Genomic DNA, 22,818 nt, shown 5'->3' with positions numbered 1-22,818 from the left:
AAAAATGAAAAAGAAATTCGACAAGAAATCCGTTCCCAAGTTGGTGAAAAAGTTTTAACACTGCTCACAATCTCTGTTTCTGCCCTCCAGGCAAAGTTCTGTGGTCCGTATGTTATAGAAAATATATTAAGTGAAACTGACTACGTTGTTCGGGGGAGAAAGTCCTGTGTGTGTCACATTACATATTTCGGTCATGATGTCCCTTTAACTCCCCGTGCATTTGAAATCTTCGTTTTCGTTACGTCCGACAGTTTTCCTTCAGTAGCCTATACCGTTATGCATTTCGGTCTCCGAAACGCGTGTTGGCGAATGCACTCTCCCGTGTCTCTTCCTAACCTTAAGGGTCAAACATTTTAGGGGAAATGTTTGATTTTTAGGAAGGGGGGTGTTACGGCCCTGGCCGTATTATTAGTATTATGTCATGGTATTGGGTTCGTCTGTGGTGTGTGTTGGTGTTTTTGTCCCTGTTCCTCTGCAGGAGTGTGCAGCCTGTCGATTGTAGATCTTTGACGGCAACCCGTAGGTCAGCTCTGACTGGTCCATGCCGTGGGCTCGGCTGGTGGAGTGTCGCCTGCTGGTTGGTTCTCCCAGGGAGCCGCAACATCCGCCGGGGATTCAAAACGCCGCACCACACCGAAGCTCTTCGACAGAACCTTCAGCAGCAGCATCCTTCTGTCCTCGGTTGTAGAGTGTGTGTTTTTGCGATAGAGTGAATTGTTACGATCTTAGTAGATAGTGTTTTTGTATGATTGTGTTTAGTGAGTATCGTAAGGGTGAGCTGCCATTTTCTTTGTACTACTTTTCTCCTGTTTTTCATTAGGATAGGGAGTTAGGTTTAGTAACTGTATTTTATTTCTATTGCATAGGGATTAGTAAGGATTTTTGTTTAAGGAAGTTAGCCCTGTTTTGTTTGTTGTTTTGGCCTTGGTTCACCCTGAAGTTTGTTGTTTAGTCTTTGTTGCACTTTGTTTCACCTGTTTGTAAATAAATCACATCACTTGATTGTTAACACTGTGTTAGTTGTTCGTTTGGGAATCGGGGTAGGATTCTTGGTTCATTTTCATCACACATTTATGTGGCGCTCCTTCCCCTAGACAGGGGCGTAACAACCGCCAGTTCGTGACATAAGTTATCTCAGGACACTTTTCAAATAGATCAGGTCTAGACCGTACTCCTTATAAATGTATTTACAGAGACTGTTATGCAGATGATATCCAGTTATATCTATCAATCAAGGCAGATGAAATTAATCAGTTATCTAAACTACAAGCATGTCTTAAGGACATAAAAACCTGGATGAGCTGCAGTTTTCTGATGTTTTGAACTTGGCCCCAAACACCTCCAAGACTCACTGTCTAAAGATATAGTTACTCTAGATGGTATTACCTTGGCCTCCAGCACCACTTTCAGGAATCTTGGAGTTATATTTGATTCAATTTCAATTTCAATTTTATTTGTATAGCGCCAATTCATAACAGAAGTTATCTCAGGACACTTTTCAAATAGAGCAGGTCTAGACCGAACTCTTTAACATTTTGATTGATTTGATCAGGGCTTGTCCTTTAATTCTCACATAAAGCAGACCCCCAGGACTGCTTTCTTTCAATTATGTAATATTACAAAAATTAGACAAATCCTGTCACAGACGGATGCAGAAAAACTAATCCATGCATTTGTTCTAGGCTGGATTACTGCAATTCCTTATTATCAGGCTGCCCCAATAAATCCATTAAAACGCTCCAATTAATCCAGAACGCTGCAGCAAGAGTACTGACAGGAACTAGAAAGAGAGATCACATCTCTCCTGTACTAGCTTCTCTGCACTGGCTCCCTGTAAAATTTAAAAAATAATTTAAAATCCTCCTCCTCACCTATAAAGCTCTTCATGGTCAAGCCCCTTCATATCTTAAAGAGCTCATACTACCGTATTACCCCTCTAGAACCCTGCGTTCTCAGAATGCAGGGTTACTTGTGGTTCCTATAGTCTCAAAAAGTAGAACAGGAGCCAGAGCCTTCAGTTACCAAGCTCCTTCCTGTTTCTGTGGAACCAGCTTCCAGTTGTGGTTCAGGAGGCAGACACCCTCTCCACATTGAAGAGTAGGCTTAAGACGTTCCCCTTTGATAAAGCTTATAGTTAGGGTTGGCTCAGCTGAGTTCTGAACCATCCCTTAGTTATGCTGCTATAGGCCTAAACTATCAGGGGATTTCCCATGATGCAATGAGCTCCTCTCTTCCTCTCTCTTTCTGCACTCATTCATGTCCCATTAATGCATGTTACTAACTTCACTTCTTCCCTGGAGTTCTTGTGCTTTCACGTCTCGCAGGTTCTCATGGATCCTGGTGGAGCTTCCTGCCATGGTCCTGCTTGACTGCCATTGCTAATATCACTGATATTATTGTCATTATTAGTAGTAGTGTAGGAGAATTTCATTATGACCCCTCCTGTTTAGGGTACCATTGGAAGGGTGAGAGGCCGGTCACCAAGACTTGAGCTAGGTCACCATGACCTAGAACAGAGCCAGGTCATTATGACCTGGAACAGAGCCGGGAACATCAGCCAGATGTCGGGAAATAGTGAGCGTCGCCACACACACACACAATCATACACATAGTGTTGATGCCAAAAAGCATGTCCTTAAGTGGCCAAAGTACAACATGAGATATGATCCTTTCCTGCTAAAATAAGTTGGCCAAAGAGTTCTGGAAGACAGGATGAGACCGGTATGCATACACACACACAGCCTGGTTTTTGTATAAAAGGCATGTTACGATCTGTAATCGTTGGTTAATATCTCTGACTGCGTTGGTGGTAAGATCTGTCTGAAATAAACAGATTCCCCATCTGACATCTGTGTCTCGGACATCTGATTCTCTTTTGAATCAAACTTTCTGCCACAACAGTAGTATTTGTAATTGCTACAGATACTATTATTACTATAATCACTCCTCATTGTCCCCCATCGTTGTTGATGTTGTCGTCATCATCTTCTTCATGTTCATCATCATCATCTTCACCAGTCACGACTATTAGTGTAGTAGTTACACCTTTGTCTCTGTCTCTGTCCTTCTGTCGTTACCTCTGCTCTCTGTCTCTCTGTCTCTGTCCTTCTGTCGTTACCTCTGCTCTCTGTCTTTCTCTCTCTCACACCCCAACTGATCGAGGCAGACGACCACCCACCTAGAGCCAGGGTCTGTCCGAGGTTTCTGCCTCTTAAAAGGAAGTTTTTCCTTGCCGCCATGCTTGCTCATGGTGGGAACTGTTGGGTCTAGACCTGCTCTGATTGAAAAGTGTCCAGAGGTTCTGTTATGAATTGGTGCTTTACAAATAAAATAAAATTGAACTGAATTATGTAATTTGTAATGTAATGTGTCATGATAATTTAAAATATTCAGTAATGTCTGATATTTCTCTGTCTTCAACACTGCTTTCACAGTTCCATTTTCATTATAAATTCTGTAAATGCTTTCAGGACTACCTGTCTCATATACAGAAATGTGAGATTTTGAGAAGTGATTGTTCTGTATTTTTAACAGAGTCACAGGGGGTTCCACAAGGTTCGGTATTCGGTCCTGTCTTGTTCACAATTTATATTAATAATATTACATCCTTTATAATAAACTGTAAAGCACAACTTTATGCAGATGATGCAGTTCTGTATTGCTTAGCCGATACTGCAGACTCAGCCACTGAAAAGTTTTTGACAAATTAAAAGATGCATTTAATTTAATTCATTTAATCTGAAATCAGTGCACAATGCAAACAAGTATATAGAGCCTACATATACATATATATTCAGCATGTTACCATCTGAATGGACAAACTGTTGACAGGGTCTCAGAGTGTAAAGATCTGGCTGGATCAAAAAGTTATGTTTAAATCTTTTCTGTTTAAATACTGATACGTTTCTCAGCAAGCTACGACAAAGAATTGTATATTTGTACAGGAACAGAGCTAATTTCCAGATGTTCAGTGGGAAGCAGATGACAAATTTGTGTCAGTTCTGGATTATGGTGATGTTGATCTCATTCCCTTTGCAGGCTTTCGACGCTATCTGCCCGCATCTTGCATTTGGCACTGCAGTAAAAAGAGGCTGAGCTGTCCCCCTCTCTGTCTATGTGCTGTCCTCATAACATGAGTTGTGATTGACACAACATGAGGTCATATTTATGAGAGATAATTTCGGTAGAAAAATATGGACTTAGTGTGCTATGCAACTTCTACGGTCGGCTAAGGCTCCAGTACTGCTTGCAAACACCAAATTTGTTAAAACTGCTTTTAGTTCTTGTGCTGCACACAAAAAACTCCTCTCTTGAATGTAACTAGTTTTAATTGTCTGTTTTTTAGTTTTCTTGTTAATTATTTCATTCTTTTGTATTCTTGACATAAAAAAAGAGGAGGATGAGAACATACCCTCAAAGATTTTATCAAGATTTAAATAAAGGTTGAATTTACTTTCAATTCATGTAATAATATTATAAAGTAACAAACCACTGTAAACCTGCCTTGTTCATGGACACCTGCAGTCTGGATGGGAGTGTGGTGAGTTTGTCCTTCGCTCTCTCTGCCATCTCTGAAGCTTTCTGACTGACAGGAACAATCCCATCACATTTTGGACCTCCACATTTCCTTTTGCCGAGATCCAGGTCACACAGAGCTCCACCACACCCTGAGCAGTCCTCCTGACCTGGTTCTCCACAGATCTGCATCAGAAGATATGAAGACTCATAACTAGTATGTGTCAGTTTAGGTTGCATTCAGTTTTGGTTGATACTCACCTTTTTGTTGAGGTAGACTGCGCTGAGCTCTTTGACCTTCTTCTCCAGTGGCACCAGGTCTCCTTTGCTGCATGTTCTCAGTTTAAGTTTGACTTCCTGTCTGGTGTCCATGGAGTCCTCCAGAGCTTTGCTGGCTTTTCTTACTCTCTTTTCGTCCAACATGAAGGCTTTATGAAGCTTCTGGATCTCCTCCAGGAGCTCTATAATCAGAGAAGTTCAGAGATAAACCAAAGAAGAAGAAGTGGATTTAGTACAGCAGCACAGTCTGTCTAGCGATAAAGTCCCTAATGAACATGTAACCAACTTTCTACATGTTTATTGACTACTACCTTACTGAGCCTGCTGCTGTTGCAACCCAGCCCCAATAACAAGATGGATGAACAGAAAAAATGTAATCAAAACTTTCTGAACCCCCCCAAAAAAAATCTTTGTACCCTCCAGGTCTTCATCTTCATCAACTGGATCCTCAAAGACTCTTTCTTTCAATTTATTCAGCAGCTTCTTGAACTCCAGACGGATATTGTCAATTTCAGTGTTGAGGAGAGGAGCCGGATCAATCAGGATTATATTCGGGTCGATGGCATCTTTAAGCTTCCTGTGAGGAAGGAAACATTTAAAAATTATATCTTTTTAGAGCACAGATCAACTTCATCCTTTACTTAATTCACTTAAAACCTGCAGGAGTGAAGCAATGACAGGCAATCATTTAAACCTTAGACTGTCAGTCATTGAACAGAAGAGTATTTCAGTGTAACATTAACAGTTTCCGACATAAAATGACACATGTACTTGCCAATATCACATTTTAGGAAGTCTTGGAGGAATTTCTGAAACGCAGATACAGAGAGAGATTTTCCTTTCCTATTGGGGTTGGACGTGCTACGGTAAGCGTACTGACTCACTTCCGGTTCACTTCCTGCTCTGTGTACACTGTTTGGTGCTGTAGCTCTGTCAGTGAACGCTAAATATAAATTAGTTTTACTCGTTACAGCGGTTATTTACCCGCTTAACATTTAAACGTAGACTAGTTCTACTTAAACACTTGGAGTTTCTCCCTCTTTTAGGGACTTTTCACTACTTTCAAAGTTTTTCATACACTCTAGTTTCATTAGCATTAGCAGTTAGCTATGGCTTCTCCCTCTCCCTCTCCTCTGTCCTGCTCAGTGTGTCAGATGTTCAGTTATTCCTCTGCCTCCTTTAAAGATAATGGTACCTGTATTAAATGTAGTTTATTTACTGCGCTGGAGGCGAGGCTTAGTGAGTTAGAGGAACGGCACCGCACCACTGAGATATCTTTAGCCGCTATAGTTAGCCAGCCCCCAGTAGCCGGTGCGGTCCGACCAAAGGTAGCTTCTGTTAGCTCTGTAGTTCCCCCGGTAGTTCCCGAGCAGCCGGGAAGACAGGGAGGCTGGGTGACTGAGCGAAGGAAGACTAGAACGGCGAAGCCCACAGGTCACCACCAACCGCTTCACGTTTCTAATACATTTTCCCCACTCAGCGATACACCCGCTGAGGAACCAACTCTGATTATTGGCAGCTCCATAGTCAGAAACGTGAAGTTAGCGAAGCCAGCGGCCATAGTTAAATGCATCCCTGGGGCCAGAGCGGGCGACATTGAATCAAATTTAAAACTGCTGGCTAAAGATAAACGTAAATACAGTAAGATTGTTATCCACGTCGGCGGTAACGACACCCGTTTACGCCAATCGGAGGTCACTAAGATTAATGTGGAGTCGGTGTGTAACTATGCTAAGACAATGTCGGACACCGTAGTTTTCTCTGGACCCCTCCCCAATGTGACCAGTGATGACATGTATAGCCGCATGTCGTCATTCCACCGCTGGCTGTCGAGGTGGTGTCCAGCAAACGATGTGGGCTTCATTGATAACTGGAAGCCTTTTTGGGGAAAACCTGGTCTGATTAGGAGAGACGGCATCCATCCCACTTTGGACGGAGCGGCTCTCTTATCTAGAAATATGGCGAAGTTTATCTCTAAAACCTGACAGTCCAGAGTTAGGACCAGGAAGCAGAGCTGCTGTCTTACACACTCCTCTGCGCTTTCTTTAGAACAGTCACCCACCCAAAACCCCATAGAGACTGTGTCTGTCCCCCGACCACCTAAACTATTTAAAGAAATAAAAACAAGAGGAGTTCAACATAAAAATCTAATAAAAATTAAAACCAACTCCTCAGTAGCACAAAATAAGAGAATGAAATGTGGGCTGTTAAATATCAGGTCTCTGTCCTCTAAAGCTGTTTTAGTGAATGAATTAATATCAGATTATGATATTGATTTACTTTGTCTTACTGAGACCTGGTTGTCCCACGAGGAGTATGTTAGCCTAAATGAATCCACCCCCCCAGTCATATTAATACTCACATTCCTCGAGGCACAGGCCGAGGAGGTGGAGTAGCAGCTATATATGATTCGAGCGTTTTAATGGACCCTAAACCTAAACTAAATTATAATTCATTTGAAAGCCTTGTTCTTAGCCTTTCTCACCCAAACTGGAAAACACTGCAGCCAGTTCTATTTGTTATAGTGTACCGTGCTCCTGGACCGTACTCTGACTTTATATCTGAATTTTCAGAGTTTCTATCAAGCTTAGTCCTTAAATCAGATAAAGTAATTATTGTAGGTGATTTTAATATTCATGTGGATGTTGACAATGACAGCCTTAGTAATGCATTTATATCATTAATAGACTCAATTGGCTTCTGTCAGAGTGTAAATAAACCAACTCATTGTTTTAATCACACTCTTGACCTTGTTTTATCATATGGCATTGATATTGAACATTTAATAGTCTTCCCACATAATCCTTTCCTATCTGACCATTATTTAGTAACTTTTGAATTCATACTATTAGATTATAAGCCATTAGGCAAAACTTCCTACAGCAGATGTCTATCTGACAGTGCTGTAGCTAAATTTAAGGAGGAGATTCCTTCAGTGTTTAATTCAATGCGATGTCTGAATTTAACAGAGTCCTATAACAACTTTAGTCCCTCTGAAATTGATAATCTTGTCGATAGTGCTACAGGCTCACTACGATCAACATTAGACTCTATCGCTCCTATAAAAAGGAAATTATTAAAACATAGGAAACTAGCACCTTGGTATGACCACCAAACCCGCCAGTTAAAGCAAATAGCTAGGAAATCTGAAAGGAAATGGCGCTCTTCCAAATTATCAGAATATCGCTCAAATTGGCAGGATGATCTTAAGATTTATAGAAAGGCCCTCCGTAATGCCAGAGGAGCCTATTACTCAGCACTAATAGAAGAAAATAAGAACAACCCTAGGTTCCTCTTCAGCACTGTAGCCAGGCTGACAGAGAGTCACAGCTCTATCGAGCCACATATCCCCATAAACTTAAGTAGCAATGACTTCATGAGCTTCTTCTATAATAAAATTATTACTATTAGAGAAAAAATTAATCACCAACTGCCATCAACAGTTATCAGTGGCTCTCCAAGTTCAGGGACTTCTGTCAATGTAAACTTAGATGTATATTTAGACTGTTTTTCTGCTATCGATCTTCATCAGTTAACTTCAATCATTTCTTCATCGAAGCCATCAACCTGTCTGTTAGACCCGATCCCAACTAGGCTGCTTAAAGAAGTTGTTCCCTTAATTGGCACTTCTTTACTGGATATGATTAATCTTTCTTTATTATCAGGATATGTACCACAGTCCTTTAAAGTAGCTGTAATTAAACCCCTTCTTAAAAAGTCTACTCTTGACCCAGGGGTTTTAGCCAACTATAGACCGATTTCTAACCTCCCGTTCCTCTCTAAGATTCTGGAGAAAGTAGTCGCCAAAGAGTTGTGTGACTTTTTACATAACAATAGTTTATTTGAGGATTTTCAGTCAGGATTTAGAGTTCATCATAGCACAGAGACAGCTCTGGTTAAAGTTAATAATGACCTTCTGACTGCTTCTGACAATGGACTTGTCTCTGTACTTGTATTATTAGATCTTAGTGCTGCATTTGACACCATTGACCATGATATTCTTTTACAGAGACTTGAGCATCAAATTGGCATTAAAGGAACTGCCCTAACCTGGTTTAAGTCATACTTATCAGATCGTTCTCAGTTTGTACATGTTAACGATGAATCCTCCATAAATACTAAAGTTAGTCATGGAGTTCCACAAGGTTCTGTACTTGGACCAATACTATTTACTTTATATATGCTCCCTTTAGGCAACATTATTAGGAATCACTCCATTAACTTTCACTGTTATGCAGATGATACGCAGTTATATCTATCAATCAAACCCAATGAAATTAATCAATTATCTAAATTACAAACATGTCTTAAGGACATAAAATCCTGGATGACCTGCAATTTTCTGATGTTAAACTCAGAAAAAACCGAAATTCTTGTTCTTGGCCCCAAAAACCTTAGAGACTCATTGTCTAAAGATATAGTCACTCTAGATGGCATTAACTTGGCCTCTAGCACCACTGTCAGGAATCTTGGAGTTATCTTTGATCAGGATTTGTCATTTAACTCCCACATAAAGCAGACCTCTAGGACTGCCTTCTTTCATTTACGTAATATTAGAAAAATTAGACACATCCTATCACAGACAGATGCAGAAAAACTAATCCATGCATTTGTTACTTCAAGGCTGGATTACTGCAACTCTTTATTATCAGGTTGCCCCAATAAGTCCATTAAAACGCTCCAATTAATTCAGAACGCTGCAGCACGAGTACTGACAGGAACTAGAAAAAGAGATCACATCTCTCCTGTACTAGCTACTCTGCATTGGCTCCCTATAAAATGTAGAATTGAATTTAAAATACTCCTCCTCACCTATAAAGCTCTTCATGGTCAGGCCCCTTCATATCTTAAAGAGCTCATAGTACCCTATTACCCCACTAGAACACTACGTTCTCTGAATGCTGGGCAGGTGAGTCCTGAACCATCCCTTAGTTATGCTGCTATAGGCCTAGACTATCGGGGGATTTCCCATGGTGCACTGAGCTACTCTCTTCCTCTCTCTTTCTGCACTCATTCATGTCCCTTTAATGCATGTTACTAACTCCACTTCTTCCCCGGAGTTCTTGTGCTTTCTCGTCTCGCAGGTTCTCATGGATCCTGGTGGAGCCTCCTGCCATGGTCCTGCTTGACTGCCATTGCCAATACTGTTGTTGCTGTGCATCTCTCTCTCTCTCTCTCTCTCTCTCTCTCTCTCTCTCTCTCACCCCAACTGGTCGAGACAGACGACCACCCACCTAGAGCCGGAGGATCTGTCCTAGGTTTCTGCCTTTTAACAGGCAGTTTTTCCTTGCCCTTGTCGCCAAGTGCTTGCTCATGGTGGTACTGTTGGGTCTCTGTAATTAATGTTAAAGAGTTCGGTCTAGACCTGCTCTATTTGAAAAGTGTCCTGAGATAACTTCTGTTATGAATTGGCGCTATACAAATAAAATTGAATTGAATTGAATTGAATTGAATTATTCTTAATAATTCCATCCAAAGTCCGATTGAAACTGAAAGGAGTTTATGATGATCAAATGGATGGAGTTTATGATAGATGGCATCCCACATAAAGAATCTAAATACATCTGGACTGAATTTGCATTTTATTTTTCAATTTTCCAGAAATCATTTACATGCTCACACTCATAAAAAATGGCAGTACAGTGAGAGACATTTTTTCCCTAATCATGGCCCCTTGAGTCTCTGTTAATTGTGACAAACCCTGTGATACCCTGTGCACATCTCATCTATGAAACATCTGTGCAATACTAGAATAGAACTAACCTAAATCTTTATACGAGGACACATGGCTGATTTTCTGGTGTTTAATGACCACTGGCTTGTGGTCAGTCACTTGCCTCAGGTCAAACACCATCTCCTATGTTTTGGATGACATTTAGAATAAGATGGTTGGTGTTACACCACTTAATAAAGGTGGCTATTTCATTATGGTACACAGAAGGGTCCATGTCCTTGTTGAGAAGGCTCAAGACTGCCGTATCATCAGCAAGTTTTATAATATATATTGTTTTTTTCATGACTCCTGCTTTGTGATTGTGTGGTTCTGTTTTTCAATCTCTTAGTGTGAGTGAGGTGTGCTTGTTGGGTTTTTGTCTGTCTGCTTGTCTCAAACCCCCAGACTTCAGCCAGTCTCCAGATCACCCTTCACCTCACCAAAGTAATAAAGACTTTGTGTTCACTACAACCAGAGTTTGCTTTTGGGTTCAGCCTCTGAATCGTGACAGGTTTGTACTTTCCTGCAGTCATTAGTGTACAGTGTAAAAAGTATAGGTGATACCACACAACCTTGTGGGACCCCGGTATCACTGTTTGGTCTTTGTTAATGTCCCATTAACTTTCACTTGTGTCCTATTAGTTGAAAAAGAATAAAACCATTTGATCAGGGAAGGGTTAACACCCATATCCTTAAGCTTTTCTAAAAGCAGATAGGGTTGCACTGTATTAAACTGAACTAAGATCAATAAATAAAATGCAGAGGATGGCATCTTCAGTGCTGCGTTTGTTCTTACAGGCAAATTACCATGTGTCTAAGTCTGGCTCGATGTCTTTCTTGAGCAGAGCCACTACAGATTTCTTCAAACATTTCATGACAATAGAGGTAAAAGTTACAGGATGAAAATCATTATTCACTGTGGCAGAGGCCTTTTTAGGCACTGGTGTTATAATTGACTTCTTCCACAAAGCCTGGACAGTCTGAGTGTCCAAAGGCCATTGGTATGTGGGACACCATGCTGGCGTTAGTTCCTCTGCACAGCTTTTAAGCAAGAAAGCTGGCAGTCCATCTGGCCCACCTTACTAAAAAGTGACTGTACACTAGGCAAATCCATTTCCAGCCACCGGATGGCATCAGTATCTGGCAAAGACAACAACATACTGTCATACTGCTGAGAGAGGTTTTGTGACTCAAACCTCAAGTAAAAGTCATTCAGCTCATTTGACTTTTGTTGTTCATCCACAGTGATCATTTGTTTTGAAGAGTGCATGTTTGTAACCAATTTCAAAGTTTTTTGGTGTTTGAAGATTGAAAGCTCTGTTCCATTGTTTGCCTGTGCTGTTCTCTTGCATCTGTAAGGAGCTTTTTGAGTTATTTTTGAACTATTGACAGTCCTGCCCTGTCTTTATATACAGTCTTTAATTTCTTTTGTAATGTAAGGTTTATTGTTAGGATAAACAACAACATCTTACATCACTGTCCACGCAGAATTTCATGTAATCAGTAATGGTAACTGTAGCTTTATCAAGTTCTAGTGCATGGAATATGGACAAGTCTGCACATAAAACACCACCTTAGTGTCTCAATTGACTCGTCTGTCCACACATTACTATGTCTACATCTTGCTAATGCTAATTATACTATTTTTTACTGTAACTGTGTGAGATTATAGGCCGTGAACAGCTGCAGTGCTGTTTCTGCCTGCTACCTGGGATTGGGTAATGGATATCAATATTGGTGCTAAAATATAACTGGTGTGTAAACGGTGCCTGAACTGATAAATTTTTTAAAAAGAAGCACCAAATTACATTTCAAGTTCAAATTTGCTGAGTTTTTTTGCGAAGGCAAATAACAATATATTAACTGTTAAGAGTAAAGTATACTTAAATGTGTGAATGTAAATAAATACAAAAAACAAGCTTCAATAAGCAGTGTTACTCAGTTTGCTGATATTTCTGTGAGGCTGTAAAACTACAGAATTTTTCTCACAATCTAACTAATAACTTACCTGATCATCGCACACAGCTTCTCAGCTTTCTCCACCTTTGGTGGGGAGAGTCCTGTCAGGTTAGAGAGGCCATCCAGCTTCGAATGCATCTCCAGCATCCATTGCCAGTGGGGACTGTCTCCCGGCTGCAGTTCGTCATTGGTGCGAGGAATGAAGGTTCTCATCCTCTGGGTCGCTCGCTGGACGTCTGTGACATTTTCGGCCCAGAGTGCATTGCAGGGGTGGCATTCCTTGCAGGCTGGGAATGCCGAGTCATAGCCAGGGGCGCACTCATCACAGAAAATACCTGTGACACCAATTCGACACATACACTCGCCGGTTTCAGGGTCACATGACGGACGCTCTGTTCCCTCCATGTTACAGTCACAAGCTAAGAACAAGAAGTGATGAATTCAAATTAAAAAAGAGATGTAGCTCTGTCACAGTTAAAAACACTGTTAGAGGTGTGTTTGTGTTTTCACTCACAGATACACTGCAGGTCTGGATTCCCAAAATGATTTTCTCCACATTCATCACACTGTCTTCCTCCAAACTCGGGACGACATGGACACTGTCCTGTCACCTGAACACATCATTCAATGAATGCTTTATCAGTCAAAATTCATTAAGTATAATATACTTCTATTACTCATTACTGTTACAGTGTCTTTCTTTTGTCTTTTATTGTGAAAGAACAGACTGTAGCTGTCCTCCAACCACCTAAACTATTAAAGAGAAAGTAAAAACAAGAGAAGTTAAAAATAAAAACCTCATAAAAATTAAAACAAACTCTACAATAGCACAAAATAAAATAATGGCATTGGGACTATTTAACATTAAGTCTAGTGAATGAATTAATATCAGATTATGACATTGATTTACTTTGTCTTACTGAGACCTGGCTGTGCCACAAAGAATATGTAAGCCTGTATGAATCCACCCCCCCAGTCACATTGACACTCACATTCCTCAAGGCACCGGCTGAGGAGTTAGAGTAGCAGCCATATATAATTCAACCCTTTTAATTGATCCTAAACCTAAAATATATATATATAATTCATTTGAAAGCCTTGTTCTTTGTTACCCCTCTCTCTCTGTCTGTCTCTGTCTCTGGCTCTGTCTCTCTCTCTTTCTGTATTGTATTCTGAGCTTGTGGTCACGTTGACTTGAACAGGTTCATGGTGATCTTGCCTTGTCGCAGATGTTGGAGAAAGAGTTTGCAGAATCACAGCGGCAGGGTTGACATCCAGATGCTCCGTCCAGGTTCCAGTATCCATCCTCACACTCATCACAGAGGACACCCACCACCCCTGTCCTGCATGGACACTGTCCAGTCCTAGAATCACAAAAACAGGGACTCCCCAGAGGACACTGAGTCACCTTTGTCCCCCGCCGGTCACAGGAGCACTCTGGGAAATATACAATATATTCCATACATACTTTATAAGGTTTAAAAAAAAACTTATTAGTCCAGGAGTCATAAACCTTCAACACTCTTCTTTATCTTTCTGCTTTTAATACCCCTGTATGTGTTCTGTCAATTTCAATTCAATTCAATTCAATTCAATTTTATTTGTATAGCGCCAATTCATAACAGAAGTTATCTCAGGACACTTTTCAAATAGAGCAGATCTAGACCGACCTCTTTAACATTAATTACAGAGACCCAACAGTACCACCATGAGCAAGCACTTGGCGACAAGGGCAAGGAAAAACTGCCTGTTAAAAGGCAGAAACCTAGGACAGATCCTTCGGCTCTAGGTGGGTGGTCGTCTGTCTCGACCAGTTGGGGTGAGAGAGAGAGAGAGAGAGAGAGACGGACGGACAGAGACAGAGAGAGAGACAGACAGACAGACAGGTGCACAACAACAGTATTGGCGATGGCAATCTAGTAGTACCATGGCAGGAGGCTCCACCAGGATCAATAAGAACCTGCGAGACAAGAAAGCACCAGAACTCCGGGGAAGAAGTGAAGTTAGTAACATGCATTAATGGGACATGAATGAGTGCAGAAAGAGAGAGGAAGAGAGGAGCTCAGTGCACCATGGAAAATCCCCCGATAGTCTAGGCCTATAGCAGCATAACTAAGGGATGGTTCAGGACTCACCTGATCCAGCCCTAACTATAAGCTTTATAAAAGAGGAATGTCTTAAGCCTACTCTTGAATGTTTAACATCAGAAAATTGCAGCTCATCCAGGATTTGATGTCCTTAAGACATGTTTGTAATTTAGATAATTGATTCATGTGAGTATTAATATTACTGGGTGGGTTGGATTCATTTAGGCTAACATATTCCTCGTGGGACAACCAGGTCTCAGTAAGACAAAGTAAATCAATATCATAATCTGATTTTAATTCATTCACTTCAACACCTTTAGAGGACAGAGACCTGATATTTAACAGTCCACATTTCATTTCACCCTTATTTTGTGCTACTGCAGAGTTAGTTTTAATTTTTATTAGGTTTTTATGTTTAACTCCTCTTGTTTTTATTTCTTTAAATAATTTAGGTGGTCGGGGGACAGACACAGTCTCCATGGGGTTTTGGGTGGGTGACTGTTCTAAAGAAAGCGCAGAGAAGTGTGTAAGACGGCAGCTCTGCTTCCTGGACTGTCAGGTTTTAGAAATAAACTTCACCATATTTCTAGATAAGAGAGCCGCTCCATCCAAACTAGGATGGATGCCGTCCCTCCTAATCAGACCAGGTTTTCCCCAAAAAGGCTTCCAGTTATCAATGAAGACCACATCATTTTCTGGGCACCACCTCGACAGCCAGCGGTGGAAGTCCGACATGCGGCTATACATGTCATCACTGGTCACATCGGGCAGGGGTCCAGAGAAAACTACGGAGTCCGACATAGTTTTAGCATAATTACACACCGACTCCACATTAATTTTAGTGACCTCCGATTGGCGTAATCGGGTGTCATTACCATCGACGTGAATAACAGTCTTACTATATTTACGTTTATCTTTCGCTATTTTCAAAAGCTTTCACTGACACTAGCTTCATTAGCATTAGCAATTAGCTATGGCTTCTTCCTCTCCCTCTCCTCTGTCCTGCTCAGTGTGTCAGATGTTCAGTTATTCCTCTGCCTCCTTTAAAGATAATGGTTCTTGTATTAAGTGTAGTTTATTTACTGCGCTGGAGGCGAGGCTTAGTGAGTTAGAGGAACGGCACCGCACCACGGAGATATCTTTAGCCGCTATAGTTAGCCAGCCCCCAGTAGCTGGTGCGGTCTGACCGAAGGTAGCTTCTGTTAGCCGTCCTCCGGTAGTTCCCCTGGTAGATCCCGAGCAGCCGGGAAGATAGGGAGGCTGGGTGACTGAACGGAGGAAGAATAAAACGCAGAAGCCCACAGTTCACCACCAACCCATTCACATTTCTAATACATTTTCCCCACTCAGCAACACACCCGCTGAGGAACCAACTCTGATTATTGGCAGCTCCATAGTCAGAAACGTGAAGTTAGCGAAGCCAGCGGCCATAGTTAAATGTATCCCTGGGGCCAGAGCGGGAGACATTGAATCCTATTTAAAACTGCTGGCTAAAGGTAATCGTAAATATAATAAGATTGTTATCCACGTCGATGGTAATGACACCCGATTACGCCAATCGGAGGTCACTAAAATTAATGTGGAGTCGGTGTGTAATTATGCTAAAACTATGTCGGATTCAGTAGTTTTCTCTGGACCCCTGCCCAATGTGACCAGTGATGACGTACAGCCGCATGTCGGACAGTCCAGAGTTGGGACCAGGAAGCAGAGCTGCTGTCTTACACACTTCTCTGCGCTTTCTTTAGTACAGTCACCCACCCAAAACCCCATAAAGACTGTTTCTGTCCCCCGACCACCAGTTCAACATAGAAATCTAATTAATAATAATAAAAATCTGTTATAGTGTACCACGCTCCTGGACCGTACTCTGATTTTATATCTGAATTCTCAGAGTTTTTATCAAGTTTAGTCCTTAAATCAGATAAAGTAATTATTGTAGGTGATTTTAATATTCATGTGGATGTTGACAATGACAGCCTTAGTAACGCATTTATCTCATTAATAGACTCAATTGGCTTCTGTCAGAGTGTAAATAAACCAACTCATTGTTTTAATCACACTCTTGACCTTGTTCTATCATATGGCATTGATATTGAACATTTAATAGTCTTCCCACATAATGCTTTTCTATCCGACCATTATTTAATAACTTTTGAATTCATACCATTAGATTATAAGCCATTAGGCAAAACGTCCTACAGCAGATGTCTATCTGACAGTGCTGTGGCTAAATTTAAGGAGGAGATTCCTTCAGTGTTTAATTCAATGCCATGTCTGAATTTAACAGAGTCCTATAACAACTTTAGTCCCTCTGAAATTGATAATCTTGTCGATAGTGCTGCAGGCTCACTACGATCAACATTAGACTCTGTCGCTCCAATAAAAAGGAAATTATTAAAACATAGGAGACTAGCACCGTGGTACAACCACCAAAAAATAAGAATAACTCTAGGTTCCTCTTCAGCACTGTAGCCAAGCTGACAGAGATTCACAGCTCTATTGAGCCACATATCCCCATAAACTTAAGTAGCAATGACTTCATGAGCACGATAATAAAATTATCACTATTAGAGAGAAAATTCATCGAAGCCATCAACCTGTCTGTTAGACCCGATCCCAACTAGGCTGCTTAAAGAAGTTGTTCCCTTAATTGGCACTTCTTTACTGGATATGATTAATCTTTCTTTATTATCAGGATATGTACCACAGTCCTTTAAAGTAGCTGTAATTTAACCACTTCTTAAAAAGCCCACTCTTGACCCAGGGGTTTTAGCCAACTATAGACCAATCTCTAACCTCCCCTTCCTCTCTAAGATTCTGGAGAAAGTAGTCGCCAAAGAGTTGTGTGACTTTTTATATGACAATAGTTTATTTGAGGATTCTCAGTCAGGATTTAGAGTTCATCACAGCACAGAGACAGCTCTGGTCAAAGTTAGTAATGAACTTCTGATTGCTTCAGACAATGGACTTGTCTCTGTACTTGTATTATTAGATCTTAGTGCTGCATTTGACACCATTGACCATAATATTCTTCTTCTAATATTCTTCAAGACTTGAGCATCAAATTGGCATTAAAGGAACTGCATTAAGCTGGTTAAAGTCATAATAATCAGATCGTTCGCAGTTTGTACATGTTAACTATGAATCTTCAATAAATACTACAGTTAGTCATGGAGTTCCACAAGGTTCTGTACTTGGACCAATACTATTTACTTTTTATATGCTCCCTTTAGGCAACATTATTAGGAATCACTCCATTAACCTTCACTGTTATGCAGATGATACGAAGTTATATCTATCGATCAAGCCCAATGAAATTAATCAATTATCCAAATTACAAACATGTCTTAAGGACATAAAATCCTGGATGAGCTGCAATTTTCTGATGTTAAACTCAGAAAAAACTGAAATTCTTGTTCTTGGCCCCAAAAACCTTAGAGACTCACTGTCTAAAGATATAGTTACTCTAGATGACATTACCTTGGCCTCTAGAACCACTGTCAGGAATCTTGGAGTTATCTTTGATCAGGATTTGTCATTTATCTCCCACATGAAGCAGACCTCCAGGACTGCCTTCTTTCATTTACGTAATATTACAAAAATTAGACACATCCTATCACAGACAGATGCAGAAAAACTAATCCATGCATTTGTTACTTCAAGGCTAGATTACTGCAACTCTTTATTATCAGGTTGCCCCAATAAGTCCATTAAAACACTCCAATTAATTCAGAACGCTGCAGCACGAGTACTGACAGGAACTAGAAAAAGAGATCACATCTCTCCTGTACTAGCTTCTCTGCACTGGCTCCCTGTAAAATGTAGAATAGAATTTAAAATCCTCCTCCTCACCTATAAAGCTCTTCATGGTCAGGTCCCTTCATATCTTAAAGAGCTCATAGTACACTATTACAACTCTAGAACACTACGTTCTCTGAATGCAGGGCTACTTGTGGTTCCTGTAGTCTCTAAAAGTAGAACAGGAGCCAGAGCCTTCAGTTACCAAGCTCCTCTCCTATGGAACCAGCTTCCAGTTGTGGTTCAGGAGGCAGACACCCTCACCACATTCAAGAGTAGGCTTAAGACGTTCCTCTTTGATAAAGCTTATAGTTAGGGCTGGATTAGGTGAGTCCTGAACCATCCCTTAGTTATGCTGCTATAGGCCTAGACTATCGGGGGATTTCCCATGGTGCACTGAGCTCCTCTCTTCCTCTCTCTTTATGCACTCATTCGTGTCCCATTAATGCATGTTACTAACTCCACTTCTTCCCCGGAGTTCTTGCGCTTTCTCGTCTCGCAGGTTCTTATCGATCCTGGTGGAGCCTCCTGCCATGGTCCTGCTAGATTGCCATTGCCAATACTGTTGTTGCTGTGCACCTGTCTGTCTGTTCCTCTCTCTGTCTGTCTCTCTCTCTTTCTCTCTCTCTCACCCCAACCGGTTGAGGCAGACAACCACCCACCTAGAGCCGAAGGATCTGTCCTAGGTTTCTGCCTTTTAACAGGCAGTTTTTCCTTGCCCTTGTCGCCAAGTGCTTGCTCATGGTGGTACTGTTGGGTCTCTGTAAATAATGTTATAAAGAGTTCGGTCTGGACCTGCTCTATTTGAAAAGTGTCCTGAGATAACTTCTGTTATGAATTGGCGCTATACAAATAAAATTGAATTGAATTGAAATGAATTAATGCTAATGAAGCTAGCGTGTATGAAAAACTTTTGAAAATAGCGAAAAGTCACTAAAAGGAGGAGTAACTCCGAGTGTTTAGATAGAACGAGTCTACGTTTAATTGTTAAGCTGGAAAATAACCGCTGTAACAAGTAAAATAAATTTATATTTAGCGTTCACTGACAGAGCTACAGCACCAAACAGTGTACACAGAGCAGGAAGTAAACCGGAAATGAGTCAGTACGCTTACCATAGGCAAAATGTGAGTGTTCACATCTGTATTTTTCATTTTTGTAATGTTTCCTCTGCCAAAAATCCCCACCCTAACGTAGTAGAGGAGTTCTACAAAGATTCTAGGACCTTTGTTTATGGGCAAGAATGTCTGGTAGAGTCATCGGAGGCGAGACGAGGCGTCATATTGAGCAATTTCTAAAAGCCTTTATGATGGCTCAGTCCCAATGTGTGACACAGGGCCACCACATACAGGGCTTGATGTAGATGGTCGAAGGTGGGGACTTCAGTGTGCCCCGACTGTAAAAACTGACCCTAGGGGAAGGAACTGGAATGCGTGTAGGACCTGGAACCAAACTCGAGGCATGACCCTGTGTTTACCTTTGCAGTCCTGGTCCAGGGCATAGCCGTAGTAACCAGGTTTGCAGTCTTGGCATTGTGGTCCCATTGTGTTGTGGAGGCAGCGCAGACATTCTCCCGTCACACTGTCGCAGGCATCACGATCATCTGGGTCAATGTTGTTGTTACAGGGACACACCTCACATCTGGTACCTAGCAATGCCAGGTTGCCATATAAACCACTGCTGCATCTGTCACAGCGTGGACCTGGATCAGAGATACTTTCACTTTTAGTTGTTGGGACAGAATCACTATGTTCACATGGTTAATACACATGTAGGAAAAGGTTTGACATAAAGACGGTGGTATCTTTCTTTCTCTGCTGCCCCCCTTTAGTGTCTGACACACCTGGGCACTGACTCACAGTATCAATACTGTCTGACACCTGAAGTCAAATAAAATGAAAAATTATTTGTTCATATGTTACACAGGTCTTCAGTCACTATTGGCTCTCTGTCCAATATCAGTGCTATGTTTGCTTGGACAAGAACTCCACTGAGTGTGTACAAACAGGTAGAAAAGTGAGACACAGAGGGCAGCTCTTACCTGTGTGCCCCTCCCTGCAGTCACAGACTAGACTGAGGGATTGTGGGTCGTGGTGGCAGGAAATGGCGAAGAATCGTCCACTGCTGTGAATGTCCGGACACAGGCAGGGCTGACAGGTCTGTCCTGAAACATGGTTACCATAGTAACCCTCCACACACCTGCATCAGCAACACAGGTATGTCATCAGAACCTACATGTCTTTACTGCGAAGAGTTCAGTGAAATATCCAGAAGATCCTGACAAGATATATACACACTGAACCGATGAAATCTTCAATAGTGTTTGTCAAAAGGAGGACAACACCACACAACCTAGATCCATGTAGCTAAATCACAGAGAGAGTGTTTAATTCAATGCCATGTCTGAATATAACAGAGTCCTATAACAACTTTAGTCCCTCTGAAATTGATAATCTTGTTAATAGTGCTGCAGGTTCACTAAGATGAACATTAGATTTTATCGCCCCTATAAAAAGGAAATTATTTAAACATAGGAGTTTAGCGCCGGTTAGCACCATGGTACAACCACCAAACTTGCCAGTTAAAGCAAAAAGCAAGGAACTCTGAAAGGAAATGTCCCTCTTCGAAATTATTAGAATATCGCTCAATTTGGCAAGATAATCTTAAAACCCATAGAAAGGCCCTCCGTAATGCAAGAGCCTGGCTACAGTGCTGAAGAGGAACCTAGGGTTATTCTTATTTTCTTCTATTAGTGCTGAGTAATAGGCTCCTCTGGCATTACGGAGGGCCTTTCTATAAATTTTAAGATTATCTTGCCAATTTGAGTGATATTCTGATAATTTGGAAGAGCGCCATTTCCTTTCAGATTTCCTAGCTATTTGTTTTAACTGGCGGGTTTGGTGGTTATACCAAGGTGCTAGTCTCCTATGTTTTAATAATTTCCTTTTTATAGGAGTGATAGAGTCTAATGTTGATCGTAGTGAGCCTGTAGCACTATCGACAAGATTATCAATTTCAGAGAGACTAAAGTCGTTATAGGACTCTGTTAAATTCAGACATGGCATTGAATTAAACACTGAAGGAATCCCCTCCTTAAATTTAGCTACAGCACTGTCAGATAGACATTTGCTGTAGGAAGTTTTGCCTAATGGCTTATAATCTAATAGTATGAATTCAAAAGTTATTAAATAATGGTCAGATAGGAAAGGATTATGTGGGAAGACTATTAAATGTTCAATATCAATGCCATATGATAAAACAAGGTCAAGAGTGTGATTAAAACAATGAGTTGGTTTATTTACACTCTGACAGAAGCCAATTGAGTCTATTAATGATATAAATGCATTACTAAGGCTGTCATTGTCAACATCCACATGAATATTAAAATCACCTACAATAATTACTTTATCTGATTTAAGGACTAAACTTGATAGAAACTCTGAAAATTCAGATATAAAATCAGAGTACGGTCCAGGAGCGCGGTACACTATATGTGAGTATTAATATGACTGGGGGGGGGTGGATTCATTTAGGCTAACATACTCCTCGTGGGACAACCAGGTCTCAGTAAGACAAAGTAAATCAATATCATAATCTTATATTAATTCACTCACTAAAACAGCTTTAGAGGACAGAGACCTGATATTTAACAGCCCACATTTCATTCTCTTATTTTGTGCTACTGAGGAGTTGGTTTTAATTTTTATTAGATTTTTATGTTGAACTCCTCTTGTTTGTATTTCTTTAAATAATTAAAATAATTTAGGTGGTCGGGGGACAGACACAGTCTCTATGGGGTTTTGGGTGGGTGACTGTTCTAAAGAAAGCGCAGAGAAGTGTGTAAGACAGCAGCTCTGCTTCCTGGTCCTAACTCTGGACTGTCAGGTTTTAGAGATAAACTTCGCCATATTTCTAGATAAGAGAGCCGCTCCATCCAAAGTGGGATGGATGCCGTCTCTCCTAATCAGACCAGGTTTTCCCCAAAAAGGCTTCCAGTTATCAATGAAGCCCACATCGTTTGCTGGACACCACCTCGACAGCCAGCGGTGGAATGACGACATGCGGCTATACATGTCATAACTGGTCACATTGGGGAGGGGTCCAGAGAAAACTACGGTGTCCGACATTGTCTTAGCATAGTTACACACCGACTCCACATTAATCTTAGTGACCTCCGATTGGCGTAAACGGGTGTCGTTACCACCGACGTGGATAACAATCTTACTGTATTTACGTTTATCTTTAGCCAGCAGTTTTAAATAGGATTCAATGTCGCCCGCTCTGGCCCCAGGGATACATTTAACTATGGCCGCTGGCTTCGCTAACTTCACGTTTCTGACTATGGAGCTGCTAATAACCAGAGTTGGTTCCTCAGCGGGTGTATCGCTGAGTGGGGAAAATGTATTAGAAACGTGAATGGGTTGGTGGTGACCTGTGGGTTTCGCCGTTTCAGTCTTCCTTCGCTCAGT

At 41.1% G+C, this 22,818-nt stretch overlaps 1 protein-coding gene and 1 pseudogene across 3 annotated transcripts in view; one reads left to right on the top strand and one right to left on the bottom strand.

Moving 5' to 3' along the window:
* The window catches only part of LOC127353840 (cadherin EGF LAG seven-pass G-type receptor 1-like), a 147,680-nt pseudogene extending 139,386 nt beyond the window's left edge, over positions 1-8,294 (top strand).
* The window catches only part of lamb4 (laminin, beta 4), a 77,799-nt gene that overhangs the window by 12,171 nt on the left and 42,810 nt on the right, over positions 1-22,818 (bottom strand). For all 3 annotated transcript variants that reach the window (XM_051381189.1, XM_051381190.1, XM_051381191.1), the window contains exons 21-28: positions 20,391-20,548; positions 19,827-20,051; positions 13,686-13,903; positions 12,981-13,077; positions 12,516-12,885; positions 5,211-5,371; positions 4,777-4,976; positions 4,504-4,701 (exon numbers count right to left, since the gene is read on the bottom strand). In XM_051381189.1, the coding sequence (XP_051237149.1) occupies positions 4,504-4,701; positions 4,777-4,976; positions 5,211-5,371; positions 12,516-12,885; positions 12,981-13,077; positions 13,686-13,903; positions 19,827-20,051; positions 20,391-20,548 (1,627 nt within the window). The remainder of the gene's footprint in view (positions 1-4,503; positions 4,702-4,776; positions 4,977-5,210; positions 5,372-12,515; positions 12,886-12,980; positions 13,078-13,685; positions 13,904-19,826; positions 20,052-20,390; positions 20,549-22,818) is intronic.

The sequence above is a fragment of the Dicentrarchus labrax genome, unplaced genomic scaffold (assembly GCF_905237075.1).
Source record: "Dicentrarchus labrax unplaced genomic scaffold, dlabrax2021, whole genome shotgun sequence".
NCBI lineage: Eukaryota > Metazoa > Chordata > Actinopteri > Moronidae > Dicentrarchus > Dicentrarchus labrax.
The sequence above is the reverse complement of the archived record's forward strand: the minus strand, read 5'-3'. Positions and strand labels throughout refer to the sequence as shown.